Genomic DNA, 20,225 nt, shown 5'->3' with positions numbered 1-20,225 from the left:
GCGAGGCTAAAGGAGTGAGTCACAGATGCATCCTACAGTGTGCTGAGGAGGATGTTAGAAGTCCAGAAGGCCGGAGATCATAAGTTCCCAAATCATTAGCAAGATTTAAAGACTAACAATGATTTCAGTTTGTGTTCAGCCTATAAAACAAATACAATGTTCTCCCACAGCATCCGCACACAAAAGAATAAAACTCAGTCTGTGTGATTTCAGATGGGAATTTCAGTGACTTCTACCCCAGAGGGCACAGACAGAGGAACAGACGGGTGGAAAAGCTGACACACGTGGATCAATAGAGCAAAAACCTGAGGGACCAGCAGAGGGTTGTTCAAGGTGAGTCAGGCACTGCTGCTTACTGGAGTGGACAGAGTTTTATCTTTCCGTCTCTGTACGGGAGAAAACATAGCGTAAAGCCACTCAGAGTCCATTTTCTGTTTTATTTCACATCACAACAGTAATATTCCACACAGGAGAGAACAGGACACGGTCTGCTGTGGTTCACTGTGTGGCTTTACATGCAGCGCAGCAAGGTGTTTCCTCTGTAACTCCTTCAGTCATTAGTCAAGTCATTAAAGAGGCTAATAAACTGTGATGTTGCTCAGATTAGAATAAGTTATCAGCCAAAGTTAGGAGGTCAGTGGGATACAAAATGAAAAAAAATTTGTAATACTACCTAAATGAATCAAATAATAAAGCATTATTTAGTTATTACAGACACCTCTGACACAGTCCCAATATGAGATACAATACGATAACGATTAACTAAACTCATAATGAAGCCACTCCGTATAAATCACCTGTAAAGGCTGATTTACAGTAACAGAGAACCAGAACGTCCGTCTGTATCGCACTCCTTTAGCGAGCAAAGATGCAAATACACATACGATTACACATACAGTGCAGTTGTTTTGATGCATCTTTGTGCTCTGCAGTCGTGTGCCGTCACTGCAGGCCCACACAGAGAGAAGATCAGCAAAATCTCATTTTCTTAGCCTCCCTCAGGCACATCAGAGGAATGAAGACAGAGAGGCATGTCTGTATCAAATGCTTTACAGCCTCATGCCAGGAATTTTATTTTATATCCTTTCCAAACAGGATGTGCAGTATTCTGTGCTTTAATGTTTAAAGGATTTATTCCCAAGCACCACAGAAGCATCTTGGGAAAGTATTCGCTAAAACTCACTCAGTATTGTGAAGTTACAGATAATAAAACCCCTCTATCGGCATTGAGAATTGATGTTTATAGGTCGATTTTATTTTACTGCCTGCATTTAATTCTTTTTTTTTTTTAACAGGGTAACATCGAGCACATCTGGAGCTTGCTGGACGTCACTTCATGCACAGAAGTGATGGTTCCAGCCAGTGGAAGCTGCAAATCACAGAGCACGAAAAGGACCCATGAACTAGCTTGGAAAGGGGAGAAAAAAGGCTGAATGGAAGCATGACTTGATATGATGAGTGTAATTAAGTGCGAGAATGCGTTTTCCATCCAGCTGGGCTCATGAGATGCAAATTTCCCCATTTTACACATTGTGGTGGTTTTCCGACCCGAGGCGTGACTTTTTGTGTGGGTGTGTGCATTAGTGTGTGTACTGTCAGTATGTGTGTGTATGTGGCAGCAGTCATAGTTGTTTGGCCATCAGATATAACATAAGACCACCCCGGGAGTTAGATTACATCACCTCTGGATTGCGTTTCCTGTGGATATTTATAGCTTCATGGAGGGATGTCACAGGACACGACTTAAGGTTTAGTCATCTCCGTCACAACTAGATGATCTGAATGTGGGCAGAGTGAAACATCCACCAGGAAAGCTTTAAAAAAAAACTGTAAACAATTGACTTGATTGACTTAAATTTAACTTCAGTGATGAAGCACAAAATGTCGCCAAATTCCCATAAAATCACCACGATGGCTGTTCTGACATCTGAGGAGTTTGTCCGTCTCCAGCTCCATTCTGCTGTTCACGTTAAATAAAGGATCATACTGGTCTGGTGGAGCTGCAGATTTTGGCCAGTTACATACAAATTGTGTGCGCTTTCCACCATTGTTGTTCTTTTTAAGTAAAGTTTACTGTTTCCTTAAGTTTACTGTTAAAGTTATTATGTTTTCTTGTTGCTTGTTGGAGCTTGTGACCAAACAACAATACGTACCAGTGATAACTAACTCTTTGTGCTGCCCACAGACTGTATAAACCTGCATTCTCTCTGATGTCCACCACTGGCTCCCAACAGAAGTCTGATTGGATGGAAGTCTATGAGAAAATGAGCCGACGTCTCACTTGCTCACTAACCAATCAGAGAAGGTCTTCATGCTCCAAAAAACCAAGATGGTGACGCCCATAAAGCCAAAGATCGAGGCTTCACAACCACGGTCCACAGACCAACAAGTAACACTTCTTATGACCATATATTGGCTGTTTAGTGCTAATTAGTAAATGTTTGCATGCTAACATGCTAGTCTAAGATGAGGAACATGGCAATTATTATACCTCCTAAATATTAGCTATTCATTGTGAGAATTTCAGCATGCTCCACTGAGCGTTCGGCTCAAAGCATCGCCGTACTACAGGCAGTACAGAGAAGTAGCAGTAATACTTCATCTGTTGCCTGAGCAGCAGGACAGGCTGCTGCTATCCACCTACAGTAGTGTGATCATCACATAGAAAGTTGTGGATTAAAGAAATAGGGGGGTACAGGGGTCAAGGTTCGAGTCCACATTGGGCCTTTGGCTGCATGTCATCTCCTCTCACTGTCTGCTGTCTCTCTCTCTCTCTCTCTACTGTCACTAAAGCAGAAATGCTAAAAAAAAATCTAATCTTAAGAAAGAGTAGAGGAAACCGTCAACTATCACGATTAATATATCAGCTTTTGTTAACTTACATCCTTCACCCAGACTGGGTAATCATATTTCGAAGCTGCTCCAAGACTTTTCATTGAACTGATTGTTCTCTGTTGGCAAAGATGAATAAGGGAGCTCAAATAGCGTACCGATAAAAAAAACCTCCATTGTTTCCCTCGCTGTGGTTTCTCTGGTTACTGTGGTCAAGCTGAACCAGCATAACTCATAATTGCACTCATAATTGTCTCGCTGTCCGTCTCACCGGAGAAACCTGATCTCAATAAATTCCACGTGTTTGGCAAAATTCCTTCATGTAACATATCAATTTAATCCAAATTTGTTTGACTGTTCCCTTTTAAAAACAGAGACATTCATATACAGTTGAGACATTGCATGTCACGGCAGGTGTCAGTACACTATAAACAGACTCACAGCACGACGACTCTTCTGTAGAAACCAAACATGGTCACGTGTTAGCGTTAACATCACATTTTCTGCCATCGTTACACATGTGACGGCTGCTGAATAAAGGGTAAGAATTGTTAAGTTCAAACCATTTTCACTCTGCAGGTGTCACATCTGTCAAATATTGAAGCTAAAGTCTCTAAAAGAAATACTGACAAGATATTTACTACATCAAATAAATAGCAAATACACAGCCAAAGTGTCAGTTTAATCCCTGAAATAAAGTGTAATATTAAAGTGTGCATTGTGGCTAAAGGGTAAAGTAAAAATTAATATTATATTCACATTGTTTACCATTTTAAATTAGTTTAGTTGTCCAATTAATTGTCCAACTTCAGTTCAAAAAAGAAGAGAATGCATTAAAAGGCTGGTAATAATTTGGCATTACTTGACGAACTGAATGATGGATGATTTAATTGATTGGTTGGTTTCTGACTGATTATATTTACACGAGCCAGTCTGTCTAAAATAGACACATCTGCTCCAGTTTCTCTTCAACAGTGGTCCATGCTAAGACGGTTTGTTTTCTACAGTCATCAGGTTTTAATGTTATTCTTCATGCTCCCATGAATAAATTCAATTCAATAATAAAGTTCAATAGCAAGGGAGCTGCAGTGTGTGAGTGGTGCCTGATCAGTGGAGCTGCTGCTTGGTCACAAACATTAGGCTGCCAGAGGCCTTGTGATGCAATGTTGCGTGGCGGATCAAACAAAAGGAGGTTCTTCAGTCTTGTGTTCTCTGTTCTGCATCGTTGTCGGATAAAGTTGTACCAATTATAGAAATCTTTTAGTAGAGAATGAATCCTTTTGGGAACTGAGCAATAATCCAGCGGGCATACCACACAAAGTGTCACAGCCTCATACGTAGTAGCAGAGAGCAGAGGTGTTTACAGCATGAGCACGAATACTGGGACGGTGATACATCACAGCAAACCACGAGCGGAGCAGCAACACAAAGACTCCGTAACTTTGCACATTGTCGGACGTCCATCAAGTTCTAGTCATCATTAACATTTGCAGCCTCTGGGCACAATGAAAACAGCACAACCAGAACGATACAGTTATACAGAGCACAGTTTTAAGAAGTCACAGTGGAAATAATTACAAAGGCCATGTCGGGATGCAGAATACTGCTGCAGCACATCCCTCCTCCACACAGCCATCAGTGCGTCTCACTCTGAAGCTCTGCAGATACTAATGGACCACCTGGACATTGGTCTGATATTCATTGCTCCCTAAACAACCAGATATTGAATAACTATCTGTTTAACAAAACAAAAAAAACATGGAAAAACTAGCAAGGTTGGCATAGCTACCAAAAATCCACAAAAAAATAAAATAAAAATAATGAAAAGACTAAAAATTAATACTTCAGTTTCATGTAATTAAACTCCACCTCTCTGCGTCCTACAGTGCGTCTGATTGGATGGTGTGCCAGCGAGCCGTCTCTGTTTGGCCGCGACTGCACATTTCCTTCCAGTGACTCTGTCCCGCATCTGAAGCATCGTTTCCAATCAACACGCGGCCCAGAATACTGCTCTTAGTGTAGAGACGGCCCTGTGGATACACAGAGTCACAGAGACATTCAGTTACCAGCATCTCAGCGTATTAAAGGGCTTAGTAGTTTTAAAACCAGGCCCTTATTTTTTACATTTTTTGGTATGTTATATCGCTCACACCAGACTCCATTCACAAAACAGGGATTTTTACGAGGAGTTGGTGGTCTACTGCTGCCTCAATCACTTCGTTCTTTTGTGTTGCTGTAAACAGTTCAGATTGAACACAATAACAGCTGATATATAACTAACAACATCACCACACCAAAATATGTAAATACTAGAGCCCAGGTTTAAAGTTACCAAAGTTATCCTTTAACTTAAAACTGCATGTTTATGAGGAACACATAGGTAAGGTGACTCTGAACGTCCCACCTGCATGACGATGAACTCGAGGACCAATGGCAGCCTGGTGACGTCACCAGCGGGCAGGTCGAACAGGAATGGAGCGTTCCACACGGGGTTTTGACCGCTGGCCCCTTTGGTGTCTTTGGTACCAATTATTTTACCATCCTGACGCAGGTTGATGACAACGTAGTGATCTGTGGGAACAGAATCACATCCATAGTCATGATTTTATTTATTTCAGATTTACACACTGTCACTCTTCCACACCTCCATCATCACACGCAAAATATGATCTCTCTAGTAAATCCCCTCCAGCATGCTGATTGGATTTACTCCATTTAAAAAGCAATGTGTTGTTGTCAGACAAGAATCGTGCGTCTGCAAAGAGCATGAATTCTGAAACTGTCAGTTTAAGTGCAGGAAACCAAAACCTCCAAGTTGTTTACCTCTTACAAAATCTGCTGCTCCGCCCTCTCCTCTCCAGCCTCATCGCAGCACAGCTTTAAATCAGTGAGATACGATACAGACAGGAGGGGAAATGACACCAGGCTGACCAGTTCCTAATGTGATTATGCTACAGGACAATCAGGGATCCAGTCTGTCTGACTGCGGCTGAGGAAACACAGCAGAATACAGACAGAAGCTGCAGACCTTATGAGCAGTTCACATGCAGTACGCTGCAGCTAAGCTACAAAACGTCACCGCTGAAGTGTTGCTCAAGCACTCGTCGATGTGATTATGTCGTCATGGGCGTGTGCACCATATGATTTTGATCAATGTCTGAGCTCCACTTTAACTTTAAAGTTGAGGTGTACTTTAATGTGCAGTCCATCACGCAGTTTGGCATCAGTTTGCTGACTTCCACTGAAAGTTATTTATCTCTTTGTAGCTCATAGTGAACACAGCACAGCAATAGATGCTTAGGACCATGTGAGTTTAAAGTTGTATGCTAATGTTTGAAAAAAAACTGTGAACCTGTTCTCTCTTCCTCTTTGGTTTCTTCAAAGCCACCAGACTCCATTGACAAAAGCAGTAATTTTACTTCATAGAACAGGAGAGTTGCTGCTCTACCACTGCCTTGATCAGCTAGTTTGTTTGTGTAATTGTGTGACTTGGAGGTTTTAAATGTTTACCTCAGGTCAGAACTATTGTGTTCGATCACTGATTGAGGCAGCAGCAGACCAGCAACTATCGTGTTCTGTGAGGTAAGATTACTGTTTTTTTCTCAGTGGAGTCTGGTGGATTTGAGGCGAGGAAGGAGAACGAGGGGACAGCTTCAGCTCCCTGTCAGAAAATTGACGCAGTGAAAATATTCTATAGCAAACACTTTGAACTGTTCATTTCTTTAGGAGGCTAAAATCCATTTTCCTGCTGCCCCCCCGTCCACAGCAGTACATTATTTAGCATCCGTGCCAGGACTCCTGCCCGCCTCTCCAAACTGGGGGCGTGCCGACTGCCATCTGCTGTAGTTGATAAACCGACTATGGAGAAGGAGCTCAGACAACCACACTTCAGATAATCTGAACTATCCCTTTAACCAAATCAGATATTTTAAGAGAGTGTTGTCAGCAAGAAAAATGACATCATCTGTCCATTGTCCAAATGCTTATCCAAGTAGTTGTAGCAGCCAAAACTTCAGCAGACCTTAACCACAGATGTGTCACATGCCAAACAACCTCTTTTGTGTTTGTTAGACATGTAATAATCCTGCTGTTAGGTGAACCAACCAGTTTGGGTGTGAGGACTTTCTGGTGTTTACCTGGAGCTCCAGGGATCCGTGTGAGCTTGGCCAGATTCTCGGCCTTTCGGACCATCACCTTGATGCGCTGGGCCAGCGTCTGGTACTGCAGCAGGATGAACAGCTGGCCCAAAGCCCGCGGCACACACACCGAGCTCTTCCTGTGACCCAGCGTTTCCTGAGAACTCACACTCTGAGGGTGGGAAGGAGGGGAAAACCAAGAGATGAAGAAAAAGTGTGAGAGATTTAGCACTTGGGGAGGGGGGAACTGTTGTCTTTCACTGAGCAGATGTTCTCTTCATTCTTTGGGAGGCTGGGAATGAAATGACATGACACCGAGGAAAGAAACCGAGAGAAGAAAGCAGATTCAAGCCGTAAAGCACTTAGAGGCCACGCTCACAAATCTGTTTCCAAAGCTCCGTCAGTGAGCCGGTCGACCGAAGGCTCTGATAAGGTCACAATCAGCGTTTCACTGCCTGCCAGAGCAAAGGAACGATGAGGAGTTTCAATCTGAATCTGAAAGTATAATCACTTTTTATTCATGAGGCACTGTGGCTTGAGCTGCCTGAGGAGCTCAGCTGGGCTAAACCTCAATCACATTTTCAATCACTGTAAACTAATCAGTGATATTGGTTCTAGTTATACGTAGCTGTCAGGGTTAAGCATTGTGATGCCAATTTGACCCCCCCATGCACTGAGGCCCTTAATAATAGCTAATGTGTAAGTATGATATGGTAATTTCCATCTGATTTCATGTCAGATCTCATTAGCTTGCATTGTTTGGGATCCGGTGACTCACGGTCTGCTGTCAGCGGGCCGAGTGTGAGCCCGCCAGCGCCTCACTGAGGCCCGGCAGCAGCCGAGTGTGAAGGCGATTTAATCCAACAAGTGAGTTTCGGTTCACTGCCTCTGTCACTAACACTTCGCCGCAGAGCCGTCACTCACACTCACGCTGCCTTTTAAAAAGGAGAGACGGCTTTCTGTAAACACACTTGGCCGAGCGAACCTTGGAGCTACAGCCAGAGATTTGTTCTTCAGTTTGTCAGCCTGTCATCAAACTGGAGTCTCCAGCTGATACTGGTCACTTCATTCGAGGCAGCTTCCTCACGGCAAAAAACGTTTCAACATTAGTTAGGGGAGGACACTGTGACACAGAATGGAGCCATTATGTACAATATATTTCACTCCAAGCATTGTGTTTGTATACATCATAAATCACTGACTTAAACCATGTGAAAAAGCAACAAGTGATTTAATATGAGATTATAAAAAAAGATAAATCATGATTTACACCTCCACCTTCGTTGGGCAGTAAAACTGTGTTGCATCCCTCTTCACTTGCTTTTCTCTGCTGTTTTCCTTAAAACTGTAGCTGCAGAGGTCAGTCAGTCTAAGGCTGCACCACTGTATCCCCAAAAACACTGACACAACTATTTCATAGTAAAGCAACTATAAAATATAGTTCTCACATTAACAAACACATTAAAATAATGTGGTTTGATGTCATTTTAACTGAGACGTCTTATTATTTGGTAAATGTTCCTGGTTGATATCTTACATAAGAGACCCAGCAGACTGATTATGACTCTATGAGTCACCCAGTGATCTCCAGAGCCTCAGAGGAGCGGAGAAAAGGTAACATAAGACCCACAAACTTCTCCCTGTGGTTCTTACCATTATTCATGTAGGAGTGATTGGCTGAGTATTCACACTTCATCAGCACCACACTCCACATTCACACACACACACACTTCAGGTTCCTCCTCGCTGCTGCCACCTGCTGACAACACAATGTGTGTCGAGCACTTTGACATCAAATTCACACACTAGCGCACTCAATCAGTACTGCTTAAAGAAGGATTAAGTGTGCTGCTACCAGCAGACTGTTCACACTGACGTATGCTCAGGCGATACACCAACACACCCCCCCCTTGCAAAAATAATTGGACGCCTCTGTGTGATGTTTTTAACCCCCAGATGTGACCTATGGGCACATAGCTGGCTCAGCTAGAGGGAAGGTATCATGTGAAGCTAGAAGGCCCGAGGCTAGGGGGGCTAAACAAAGCTCCAGAGTTTGGCTACACTTTAGGGGGGTGGAGGTAGTTGGCGTGCCCCCACTATGAAACATTTCTGAGGGCACCACTGGCTTCACGTTCACTCGCCATCATTCTTGATTAATCTTATCCAGCCACGTCTCTCCACACCCTCAGTGTGGTGCCAGATTCTGGTGTCATACACGTTCTAAGATCAGCCAGACAGTGCAGCTGGAGGGCATTACAGACTCTATTTGACTCTATTCCAAAGCTAACAAAGAATTGAATGCTGATCAGTCAGACAGTCAACAGCAGCCCAGTCATGATCAGACTCCTCAGATGCCACGTCATGCCCCCAGTCCTCGTGAAATATCGTCAATACTCCAGCTGGTCCCATTACACTGATTACAAAAACCTGCCGGTCCACTATAAATCCAGAAAGTGCCTACATGAAAAGATGGAGTCACTTCTGCACAGCCTCCGCACACACTCCCACTCCAGGAAGAATTATCTGGATAGCTGAGCAGCTCTGCTCGTTAACGGACAGAGGTAAGTACACCTGACTGTAAAATGTGAGAAATGATGGTGGCCTCCCCACCAGGCATCCATGGCTGACTGAGTAATGTCCAGTGAAACATCAGGACCCCCTCCCTTCAAACACTTATGTTATTAATGCCCTCTGGCAGTGTTTCAAACAGAGCCACAGAGGGCACGGCGTGGGCGCGCTGCCAATTTGCTGCACTCTGCTTGTTTGCTTTGCCGTCTCTAACAACAACGTCACCATGACTAACAACAGTGGAAAACTGGCTAATGGGAGAGCTGATTAGACGGCACATTCCTGATGATATGTGCTATTTATACTGTAGGCATGCGTGCGCAGTTTCCTTATCCGCTAAATCAACTGAAAATGCAGACTTTGTAAAAAGACTTTTGAACAGATCTCTCTGATTTTACTGTCTGTTGTTTATTTCCAAAGTGTATTCAGTGCAGTCAGTGGCCCAAAAAGGAGTTACAATCCCACCACCCAAACACACACACACACACACACCCAAACACACACACACAACCTGCTTTCAGACCACGACCAAGACCTGATGCGCCCAGGACCAGGTCTCTGGTCCACATGGTCTAGTCCACTCTGTCTCCGTTTGGTTCAAAGACCTGTGCAACATTTTTACTGACAGGATCCAAAAGGACCTGAGGAAGAGCTTCATAACCTCAGGAACACATCTGTCCATGAATGTCTTAATCATGTATAAAAGATGGTTTGATATTTAAACAGGTTGTGGGTTTTCTGAGGTTGGCAAAGAGCAGACACTTGAGGAGAAATAGTCCCTGCACATAACTACCTGTTAAACCACAAACTGTGATTTTAGTTCTTTGATTTTTGTGCAAACAGTTAAAACAAACGATGTCTGAAAAGTTCATCAGTGAGCTCATGACCATCACCAGACTCCAAAGACACTTTTACGTTTGGACTCTTTGGTAACTCCATTTTCTGACGACCTCTAAATCTGTAACCTGCAGCGTCTCGACTCTTGCACACATCGAATGAGTGACGTGACCAAATACCTCGAGCACCATGTACCTTTTTCAGCTTGCTTTTCGTCGGGCTGAGCTGCCTGGTGTAGGTGGCGGTGGTGTCAGGCTCCCAATCCATGTGCTCACAGGGCAGCTCCACCACGCCCAGCGCAGCCTCTCTCAGGCCTGAGAAGTCCCTGCTGTAGACGGCAAGTCTCAAGGTGCAGGTGCGGAGCTCTTCCAGGGAGCCCACCTGCAGCACAAAGTTCTGGCTGTGGAGGTCCGGGCTGAGGCTGCGCCGCCGAGAGGCTATCTGCTGAGGTGAGGGGCAGAGGGGAGGAAGGCTGACCCGGACAAACACCCCACTGCGCCTCCGGCTGGCCCCCGAGAGCCCCAGGATGTTGACCAGCAGGGTGCCACAGGCAGAGGAGAAGAGCAGGGAGAAGTGCAGGAGGGCAGCTGGCTTGGAGGGGATGGAGAGAGCGTTAGAGCCGTACTGTGACAGGCACGGCTCTCCCTGCTGGGTGGGGGACCTGCCGGCAGTCAGCTGACTGCTCTCGCTGTAAAGAAAACTTTCCCCGCTCACGGTGCTGCGCCGACCCATTGCCCGGCGGGACTTGGACACCAGGCTGAGCTTAGTGAGGGAGGGCAGCGAGGCTCTGCCGTGACTTGGACGTTTGTTGGGTGAGCAGGGAACGGCCGGGGTGCTGAGGCGCCGCATGGGAAAAGAAGACCCGGGAGACTGCACCAGCTCAGCGGACCTGGTGGGGCTGGGGTCAAAGGGCAGAGCAGTGAGGTCATCCTCAGACGGAGAAGAGCTGCTTTTAGAGGAGGGGAATTCCAGCACATCCCCGTCCAGCTCCTCATACTGCTGCTTGACTGGCTGGGTACACAGAGACGGAGTCAGTGTCACCGTCACCCTCTGGAGGGTGGACGCAGGAGGGGGGGACAAGAAGACTGCCTCCTTGTCCTCCGATGAAACACTCTTCCTCCTGCGACAGCAAAGGATGCAACCGAGAACCAGACAGTAGCAGAACACAGCCAGGCCCACTGCCAGCAGGATCTGCAGGTGAACTAAGGGACAGAAAACAAAGAGGTCACGCTTTAGTACTGTGTTCACTGAGGAGCGGGAGAGAGTGAGTGAAGCAATCAGGGAGAGAGAAATAGAGTCGGATGTCCTCGGATCCTTTGTAATGAATTTGTCTCTTTTCTCTAAGCATTATCTTGTCTGCTCTCTGCATCCTTGATGGGATTAAAGAGGAAATGTCTCAGGGTTATAATCATAATTGTATGAATGATATTGTCACAGTTGCTGCTCTGAGCCAAAACAAGAGCTGCACGCATCCAACGCGTCGGTGTCAGTTGTCCTGGCAATCAAATTGTGTGTGTGTGTGTGTGTGTGTGTGTGTATTCATCATTCGAGCATCTTTCTGACCACACCTTCATGGTCAGCATCATTATTTCACCCTGCTACGCTCTAATGCTGTCACATTCATGTCGTTACTCTACTGTGCTCTTCACAGAAGCTACTGTGCAGTGAATCACAGTTATACCAGAATATTCAAAGCATAGCATCAAAACATTATAGCTGAACCATTAAAGCTTAGCATACTGTAATTACACCTTTTAAAACAAACAAAAAAAAAAAAAACAGGAAATCTAAAATAGAGTTTCAAAGTCTGAACACATTCTGTATAAAATCACAGCACAGACGTCAGAGGTTGTGAGGCTGCAGCCATTAAAGCTGAGCCCTGATGTCCATTAAACGTCAGATAATGAGGGTGTGTTGGGATGACTCATGCCTCACACTCTGGTGGTGGATTGTGGTGAAAAGAAGGTTGAAAAGCTGTGAGGCTCCAGCCAGTGACCACAGCAAGGTAAAGAACCAGCCGAGAAAAGCTGTTTGTTAACATGGATAACCATTCATTTATCATAATTGTTGCTTATTAGCTTATTAACTTGTGACTTTCCCCCTTTAATTGGCCTAAAACACAGATGATGCACCTCATCTTTGACAGGAACAGAGTTTTGTTTAATCAGGAGCTAAACACTGAAAAACACAAATCTCATCCGATCATCTGAGGGGTGCCCCACACACACACCATCAGGCTGTGGGACATAAACTGATAAAGATGTGATCGCTGTCAGAGGGAGAGAAGGGCTAACAGTCAGTGCGGATCCATTCAGAGAGCCTGTCCAGGAGCAGGCAGCTCCTCAGCCTGCCTCCATTAAGAGATGAAAGAACAGCAGTGATGCTAGAAAATAAAGGCTGATGGAATCACTCTAAAATATGACTCAGGCCAGTGGACGGAGCAAATTAGGTAATTACAAAACCTGAGCTGTGCCAATTCAACATTTAATGCAGAAATCTCAACCCTGCAGCATGTGTCTGTGTGGTGTGCATAGACTGCACCTCATCATGCTCACAGTACTGACAGTAACACAAGGCATCAATGCAATAATGCTGTTACAGAAAGTGTTTGAAGCTTGTTCTAATCTCCAGGCTTCAATAATCTCCTGTATTTGACTACAAGCTCTTGGTCCTTATTCATACCAAGTTATCTAGAACAAGCAGAATTAGGGGCACCTTCCCCATGAGGCGCCGAGCTCAAAGCCTCGGTGGTATCAGCGCGTAAAAACCCCTCTCCTCCAGCTGCCCCCTGCCCCTCCACTCCTTCTCTCCTCCAGCTGCCCCCTGCCCCTCCACTCCTTCTCTCCTCCAGCTGCCCCCTGCCCCTCCACTCCTTCTCTCCTCCGTGTTTTACGTCCAAGGTCGTTTTAACTGGAGAAAATAGCAGCATAAAGATTTTTCTAATTAAAATCTGTGCTGCGATATTTGGTTTTTTTTTTGTCTTTCTGTGGGGAAACACGCAGCCACTAGACAGAGAGCAGAGCAAAGGAAAGCAGTGAAAGTGAGAAACACACAGGCTCAAACACACTTAAAGTGTCCTACCTCCCAGGGTGAACTGCGACATGTTCCCGTGCGCCTGGATGTGTGTGTTCAGTCAGTGCGCGCGCTGCTTATGAGCGCGGTCCGTCTCCAGTGCGCAGGGACCCGAAGCCTTCCAGCCAATAGCTTCTGCGGCTGGTGAAGCCTTCACTTCAATCACACTGGAGGCAGAGAGGCTCCACTGCGTCCCTGAAGACACCACAGCCCTCCAGCGCTGCGTTCACTGTCACCCCCCCATCACAGATATCAGACCTATAGGTCCTTCACTGCAACACTAACAGAGAGCAGTCATCCCTGCAGTCCTGTCAGAGACCCTGTCAGGACACTTCATCAGAGTTAGACACTGAATGAAGTAAACTAAAGTGAGAGACTGTGAAGAAAAGGGAGAGTTTCTTTTTCTCTTTCTGTCTCTCTTTCTTTGATTTCATTTATCATTTACTATTACACTTTAAAAAAAAAAACAAAAAAAAAACACAAGAACTCCAGAGTTTTTAAACTTAAGCCCCATTTTTTAAAAACATTGTTTTGGAAAAGTGCCACTAACAGGCTCAGAGTGTTAAATGTGACAGCATCATGGGAATCGCTCTCTGCACACACACACCAGACTACATTCACTAAAACAGGGATTTTAGAGAACAGGACACAGGAGCTGCTGCCTCCATCGATTAGTTTGTTTCTGTTATTGTGTGTTACAAAAATATTATGTTGGATCTGAACAAACTCTTTAAAACACCAAAGTCACAATAATCTGGGATTCAGTTGAGAAAATGGGAGACAAGGACCAGGTCCAGGGACTTTTGACTGAAAAGTCAAACATAGGTTTCAGCCTCCCACCCCAATAACTTCCACACAGACACAGTAATCATCTCCTCAGTGCAAAGAAAGTATTTTGAAACACAAAACTAACCAGAATTTGTTGATTCTCTTTTCTATGAAAGAACTCCCTTCACATCTACCCAGAGCCCAGGGTGACATCATTACATGACTTTTATTGACCCAAAGATCTGCACTCAGACAATAAATGATAGAAAAGAAGCAGTCAAATTGTTGATGGCTAATTCTTATTAGATCAAATGTCCTTTAAAGGTCAGATCGTTTGGACTGCACTCCCCCGCAGTAAACATGACAAAGAAGAGTCTGTATGTCTTCAGTGTGTGTGTTTCCCTCAGAGCGGGGGTCACCTACGTATCACCGGCTTGTATCTACCACCTACGCATCCACCACAAAGTAATAGGAACAAAAAGAGGGTGAGTCACTCCTCGGCGTGGACAATGACCATGGAAACATCTGTGAGCAGGCGCTGCTCTCCTCTCTCCTCTCTCCTCTCTCCCTCCCCTGCACGCTCACTCTCATCCACTAAATGTGCAGCGTGGTTTGAGCAGAACTTCTCCTTTGGCACTGAACCAGTCTGAGCTAATGGTTCCACACAGGAGGCGGTGAAAAGGCTGTGACCACCGCTTTTCATGTTTATTCATCCTGCACAAGCGGCACAAGCACAACTCGTGATCTTGAAAGCTTTGCAGCAAGATAACGTCACACTTTGTCCAGCATGTATGATTTACTAAAGATTGTACTGCAGAGTGTGAAAACACTGAATCACACCTGATTTCACTTGATCTCAGGAAATCTACACAGTTCATTTAGGATCTGGTTTATTGTGGTTGTTTGTCCACTAACTACCCATCGGATATATGAGGAAGAGTGCAGAATCAGAATCAGGTTTATTGGCAAGACAGTTTTCATATTAGAAGGAATTTGGCTTGATATAATGGTGAATGATCAAGAAACATCTCAAATGTAAAGATAGATTTTTACTATGAAAAAATAGAAATAAAGAATAAAACATGAGCAATATGTGATTTAAATGACCTACTGTCTCTCAAGTACAAACTGGAGGTACTTTACTCGAGTCTTTCATGTGTGTATAATAATGCACTGCTGCTCATCTCAGGGGGAAATAGAGCTTTTTAAAATCGCCCCACACCTTCTGACCACTTTAGTCATTTCACAAATTACAGTTTTTATACCTTTCCTGTCCAGCGTAAAACCAAAATGTGATTTTTTCCTCATAACCAGACTGATGAAGAGAAGAATTGTGTCAAACTCTTGGTTCACCTGGAAAACAGGCTTTAACTCGTAGTGTTTTCAGTGTGTGTTTGTACTTTCACTGCAGCAAGCGATCTGAATACATCGTCCACTACAGACACATTCAGAGGAGCCATTAACTTCCACTTTAAAATCTAAAAATAGAAATGTACACATTACTAAACTACTTACACAGCACTCAACATGAACTAAATGTTTTATCATCATAATTTTAATGAATGCAGTCAATGTTTTCTACAGTGAGAGTATTTGCAAAGCACCCACTGACAATATTCATCCTCCATTGCTCCACGGTCTCCCCTGGATTTAAATAACTGATCCACAGTGTTGTGACTCTGTAAAAAAAAGTGGATTGATGAAGTTAAATGGGATTATGGTCCTGACCGCCAAAATAAAGTCCCTCAAGTGATGAATGACCACTAGAGGGCAGAAGGTGCACTAGAAAACAAACTGCAGCACTTGAAGCTTCGTGCATTTGTGACAGTTTAAGTGAGAAGAATCTCACTCTTATTTCTCTTTTGCAGGTTTGACTTTTATGTGCCAGACTTCTCAGATTCACACTTGAGCAGAGCCAAGTTTGTAGAGGAAAAAAAAAAAAAAAAAAAAAAAAAAGCACTTTTAAAAGTGTATTTATCAGAACGGTTGAATCAGTGAACCAAAATCCAGGTCAGGGAACTTTTAGGACTGTTGACTTTATTAGTCTGACAACCATGTTACAGCCAGTCTGAGCTCACAGTAACATCACTACCAAACAGAAAACATTTAGCTCAGAGCACCACTGGCCCTGTAATCCTGTAGACTGTCCTGTTCAAAGATGTTTGTACTCAGTTTCAGGTGATTTTAACACCCAACACCTGCCAGACAATCAAAAACAAGTACGATTTAAATATAGAAGAAGTCTCAAAAAGGCCAGAACAACCTCTCTATTTTGATTGAGTCTCTTCAGTCAGTTAAAGATATAATCTGGAATACTTCCAGGTAAATAGATGTCAGTTACGTCACTGTCTCTCTCTGAATGAGGTAACAATGGTGATGGAGCCTGTGGCCCACTGATTGAAGCCCTGACATCTGCAGTATTACTGCGCCGCCTGCCATCGGCCAAATATTCCAGTCAGCATTTCCCTGCCCTTCCTCTGTCAAGACAGCACGACCCTGTCTGTGATTGTAGCTTCAGCACATTCACTTCACATTCAGACAGGAAACTAGTGTCCGTCTGTCACACATTGGGAAACTTCACTGCTGAAAATATTCCCACACAAAATTTAAAAAAGTTCCAGTCTTGTGTTTTGATGGTGGCGTTAACTCTTAGGTCATGTTTAAACACACACACACACACTGAGGGTCAGTACCTTCCAGGTTTTTCTCGATGAAGAGAACCTGAATGAGGAGCCAGAGGAGCAGCAGCAGTAAGACTCCTTCAATCACTCCTGAGCAGCAGAACCAGCTGGACCAGGCGGCATCTGCTGAGGGTGGATGTCTGTGGGAAGATGGTGCCCAGGTGTTATTATGAGAACAGCTTTGATGCAGAGCGTTTGTAATGTGCCAAGTCATCAGTGTGGAACTTGCTTTTATCTGTACATGTGACAATAAAACGGCTGAACTGAAGACCAGAATGCCTCGAGTTCTTCAAGGTAAAATTATCGCTTTTGTTGATGGAGTCTGGTGGCTGTGAAGAAATGTAGTCATGTCGACCGATCAGCCTCATTAAACAGACGCACCAACGCCTCCTCAGGCTGGTTGTCGACCTGTTTCATCAATGTGACAGAGACTCAAACTAAAGACATTTCCTGTTTCTTTCTTATCTTAATTAGCTTTTAAAGACACAATATTGCTTCTTTTTCTAGTTTTTATTTTTGTTTCAGTTAACTAAAACCCCTAGTTTTAGTTCACTATAATAACCTGGTGGCTCCATTTAACAACATCTCCTGTGGGCCTTTTTCTCTCCACACAGTCTAGCAAATCTTTACGCTAAATGGTTTCACACCATAGGACAAGAAACAAAGAAAAGCATCGTCTTGTTCAGAGAGCTGCAGGAGCTCAGTCAGAGGAAAACAGAACATTTCACTCACGTGTTGAGCGTCGTCCTTCCTCATCACAGCTGCTGGAGAGGCAGCAGATGAAATCCTTATACTAGTAATCACATGTATGATTCACTCCGTCTGTTCTCTCCCATGGTGCCGTTTGTTCGGCCACCTGCTCTGCAGGCAGCTTCCAGCACGTGTGCTGCAGCAGTTTACAGTAGAGCTGGCCGAGCTCCAGCCAGAGCTGCAGTCTGATCCAGCCAGAGAGAACCACACAGCTGCAAACCCTCTGCTGTCCTCCATCAGCCCAGAGGAGGTGGGAATCATCAGGCTTTGATGCAAGAGAGAGAGAGAGATCAAGTCTTGAGCTCAAGAAGTGAATTTGTACATTTGATTGTTCAGCACAGCATCACAGGTGGAAACGTTGCTGCTCAGAAACAGGTGACCTGCACTGCTCCATCTCAGCAGCATCACCAAAGGTCACCTGAGGCTTCCTCCTCTCCCTCCGGCTGTGAGGGGCGGAGCACAGACGGCTGCTCTAACATCACCTGTACACATGTGAAAGCTGTGACTGTCACGACCTGGGGCCAACAAGACAAAAGGAACCCACTAGCACGAGTCAGAGAGTGACAAATACACACTTTATTAAACAAAGGCAAGGGAAAAACAGGAACAACGGCAAAAACACTCAGGCTAATCTAACAAAGTGACTGAAGTGAAGAAACAGGAGCGAACAGACAAAACAAAAATCTAAATGTTAACAGAAAAACTCAGCAGTAAAAAACAGAGAAACTAGACCAGGCTAATATCAAAGTGAACAACTAAAGGAGCAAGACAAACCACTTGTGGGGAATTTTATTATTACTTTTGATCACTACTTTTAAAAGGCCAATTATACAAAACTGAGCCTCAAATTTGTACTAACTGCGCTAAATATATATGTAACAGAGTAAGTACTAACAACATCATATATAACCAATTACAGAACACTGGATTTGAATTAACACTATTAAAGTATTGATTAACGTTACCACAAACTGTATAACCTTTATTTGAACTAACTACATGACCTGTGAGTGAACTAATAACACTATATAACCAACCATTAGAATCATTTGTGTTGCTAACATTGGAAGCTCAGTTCTTACTGACAATGTATGCTCTATGTAAATCAGCAAGGAGAGACTTATTAATGCAATGCACCGCCACAGGGAAGAGCCATACCCCATAGTTGCTAAAGAGGGGAACAAGCACTGGCCCCAGGTTCTGAAGGGTCAGACACATGACGATCAGGTGGGACATTTATGGCAAGAAAGCACAAGCACGCTTACATGCACTACAATACACACCTCATAAACTACCTCTTACACCATATACTGGAAGCTCCAAGGGCAAGGCTAGTGGAAGGCTGTCATTGTAACAGCAGGATGAGATAGCTGCAGGGGAGGATGCTCTCAGAAAGACTCCATTGTAAAGAAGCTCCCACATGATAGGGAAAGGTCACCAGGGAGGATACTTTGTTACAGGTACGGCTGCTGGATGAAGGTCGTGATGCCAAGAGGCTGGGACCAGCCTGTGCACCAACGAAGGGAGGGCCAAGTCTAAACCGCGGTTACTCCCCACCTAAACAACCAATCAAAAATAATTGTATTCTTGCTGGAATGTATATACTGTTACTGCATATGTGCTTCGGGGCTCACTCTGGGACCTGTTGGCTGCAGACTAACAGCTTGCTGACTGTGGTTTTCAGAGCTCAGACTGAGTCCTTGATCAAGCTCAATACTTATTCACACAGAAAATAAAACACCTTAAATGAGAGAAGTTGCCTGTCCTTCATCGAAAAAAACACGCTGACACACTGAAACCCAAACCTGGAGAACAGTAGGCTACACTGACAGTGGGAACCAAGGAGACGTGAGCACAGAACAGCAAGACAATGGACATGAAGTGTCACAGGACAGGACAATAAATACTCAAGGTAATGGGGAACAGGTGGAAACAATCAGGGAGGGGCTAGACAATCACAGACAACAGGAAGTAAGTGTATCTGAAACGAGAGGGAAACAGGGTTACTACAAAATAAAACCGGAAATGACAGAGCAACATGAGACGAGACAAAAAACTGTCTCAAAAAAAAAAAACCAAATAAAGGATCATGACAGTTTTTAGCACATAGCTCAAACACCTGACATCTGACTTTGTTCACCACCTTTAATAATAATAATAATAATACATTTTATTTATAATGCACTTTTGTGCAACAGTTTTAAAAAAAAACACAAGACATTTAAAAACAGCAACGTTTAAGAACACAGCCTGAAAAATAACATAAAGTCAGAAAAAAACAACATGAAGGCAGAATGCTGTTTCCAGGGAAACTAGATCGATTAGGGGTAAGAGTTTTTAGTTTTCTTTTATTGTTATTATAATTATTATTATCATTATTATTATTTTTATAAGCTCTACTTTAGGTTTCACTAACTAAGTAACTAAATATTCTTTTGGCACAAATGTATTTATGTGTGTTAGGAGGAGGAGGAGGTGTCAGTAGTTCTAATATTGATCAATAAATCGATGACACCATCGGCTGATGAGACGTTCAGGAGCAGCAGCAGCAGCCGGAGGCACAGTTCCGTTCAGAGACGCA

The 20,225-nt window shown here is 44.0% G+C and overlaps 1 protein-coding gene across 1 annotated transcript; it reads right to left on the bottom strand.

Annotated features, from left to right (window-relative positions):
* Positions 1-4,712: 4,712 nt before the first annotated feature.
* On the bottom strand, positions 4,713-13,545 carry LOC139206052 (synaptotagmin-5). Its single transcript, XM_070836231.1, has 5 exons — positions 13,455-13,545; positions 10,569-11,575; positions 6,969-7,140; positions 5,237-5,403; positions 4,713-4,862 (listed from the first exon to the last, which is right to left on the bottom strand). The coding sequence occupies exons 1-5, from the start codon at positions 13,474-13,476 to the stop codon at positions 4,713-4,715; spliced, it is 1,518 nt and encodes a 505-aa protein (XP_070692332.1). The 5' UTR covers positions 13,477-13,545.
* Positions 13,546-20,225: the final 6,680 nt, after the last annotated feature.

Source organism: Pempheris klunzingeri, chromosome 1 (genome assembly GCF_042242105.1).
Source record: "Pempheris klunzingeri isolate RE-2024b chromosome 1, fPemKlu1.hap1, whole genome shotgun sequence".
Lineage (NCBI taxonomy): Eukaryota > Metazoa > Chordata > Actinopteri > Acropomatiformes > Pempheridae > Pempheris > Pempheris klunzingeri.
This window is presented reverse-complemented; position numbering and strand designations above follow the sequence as displayed.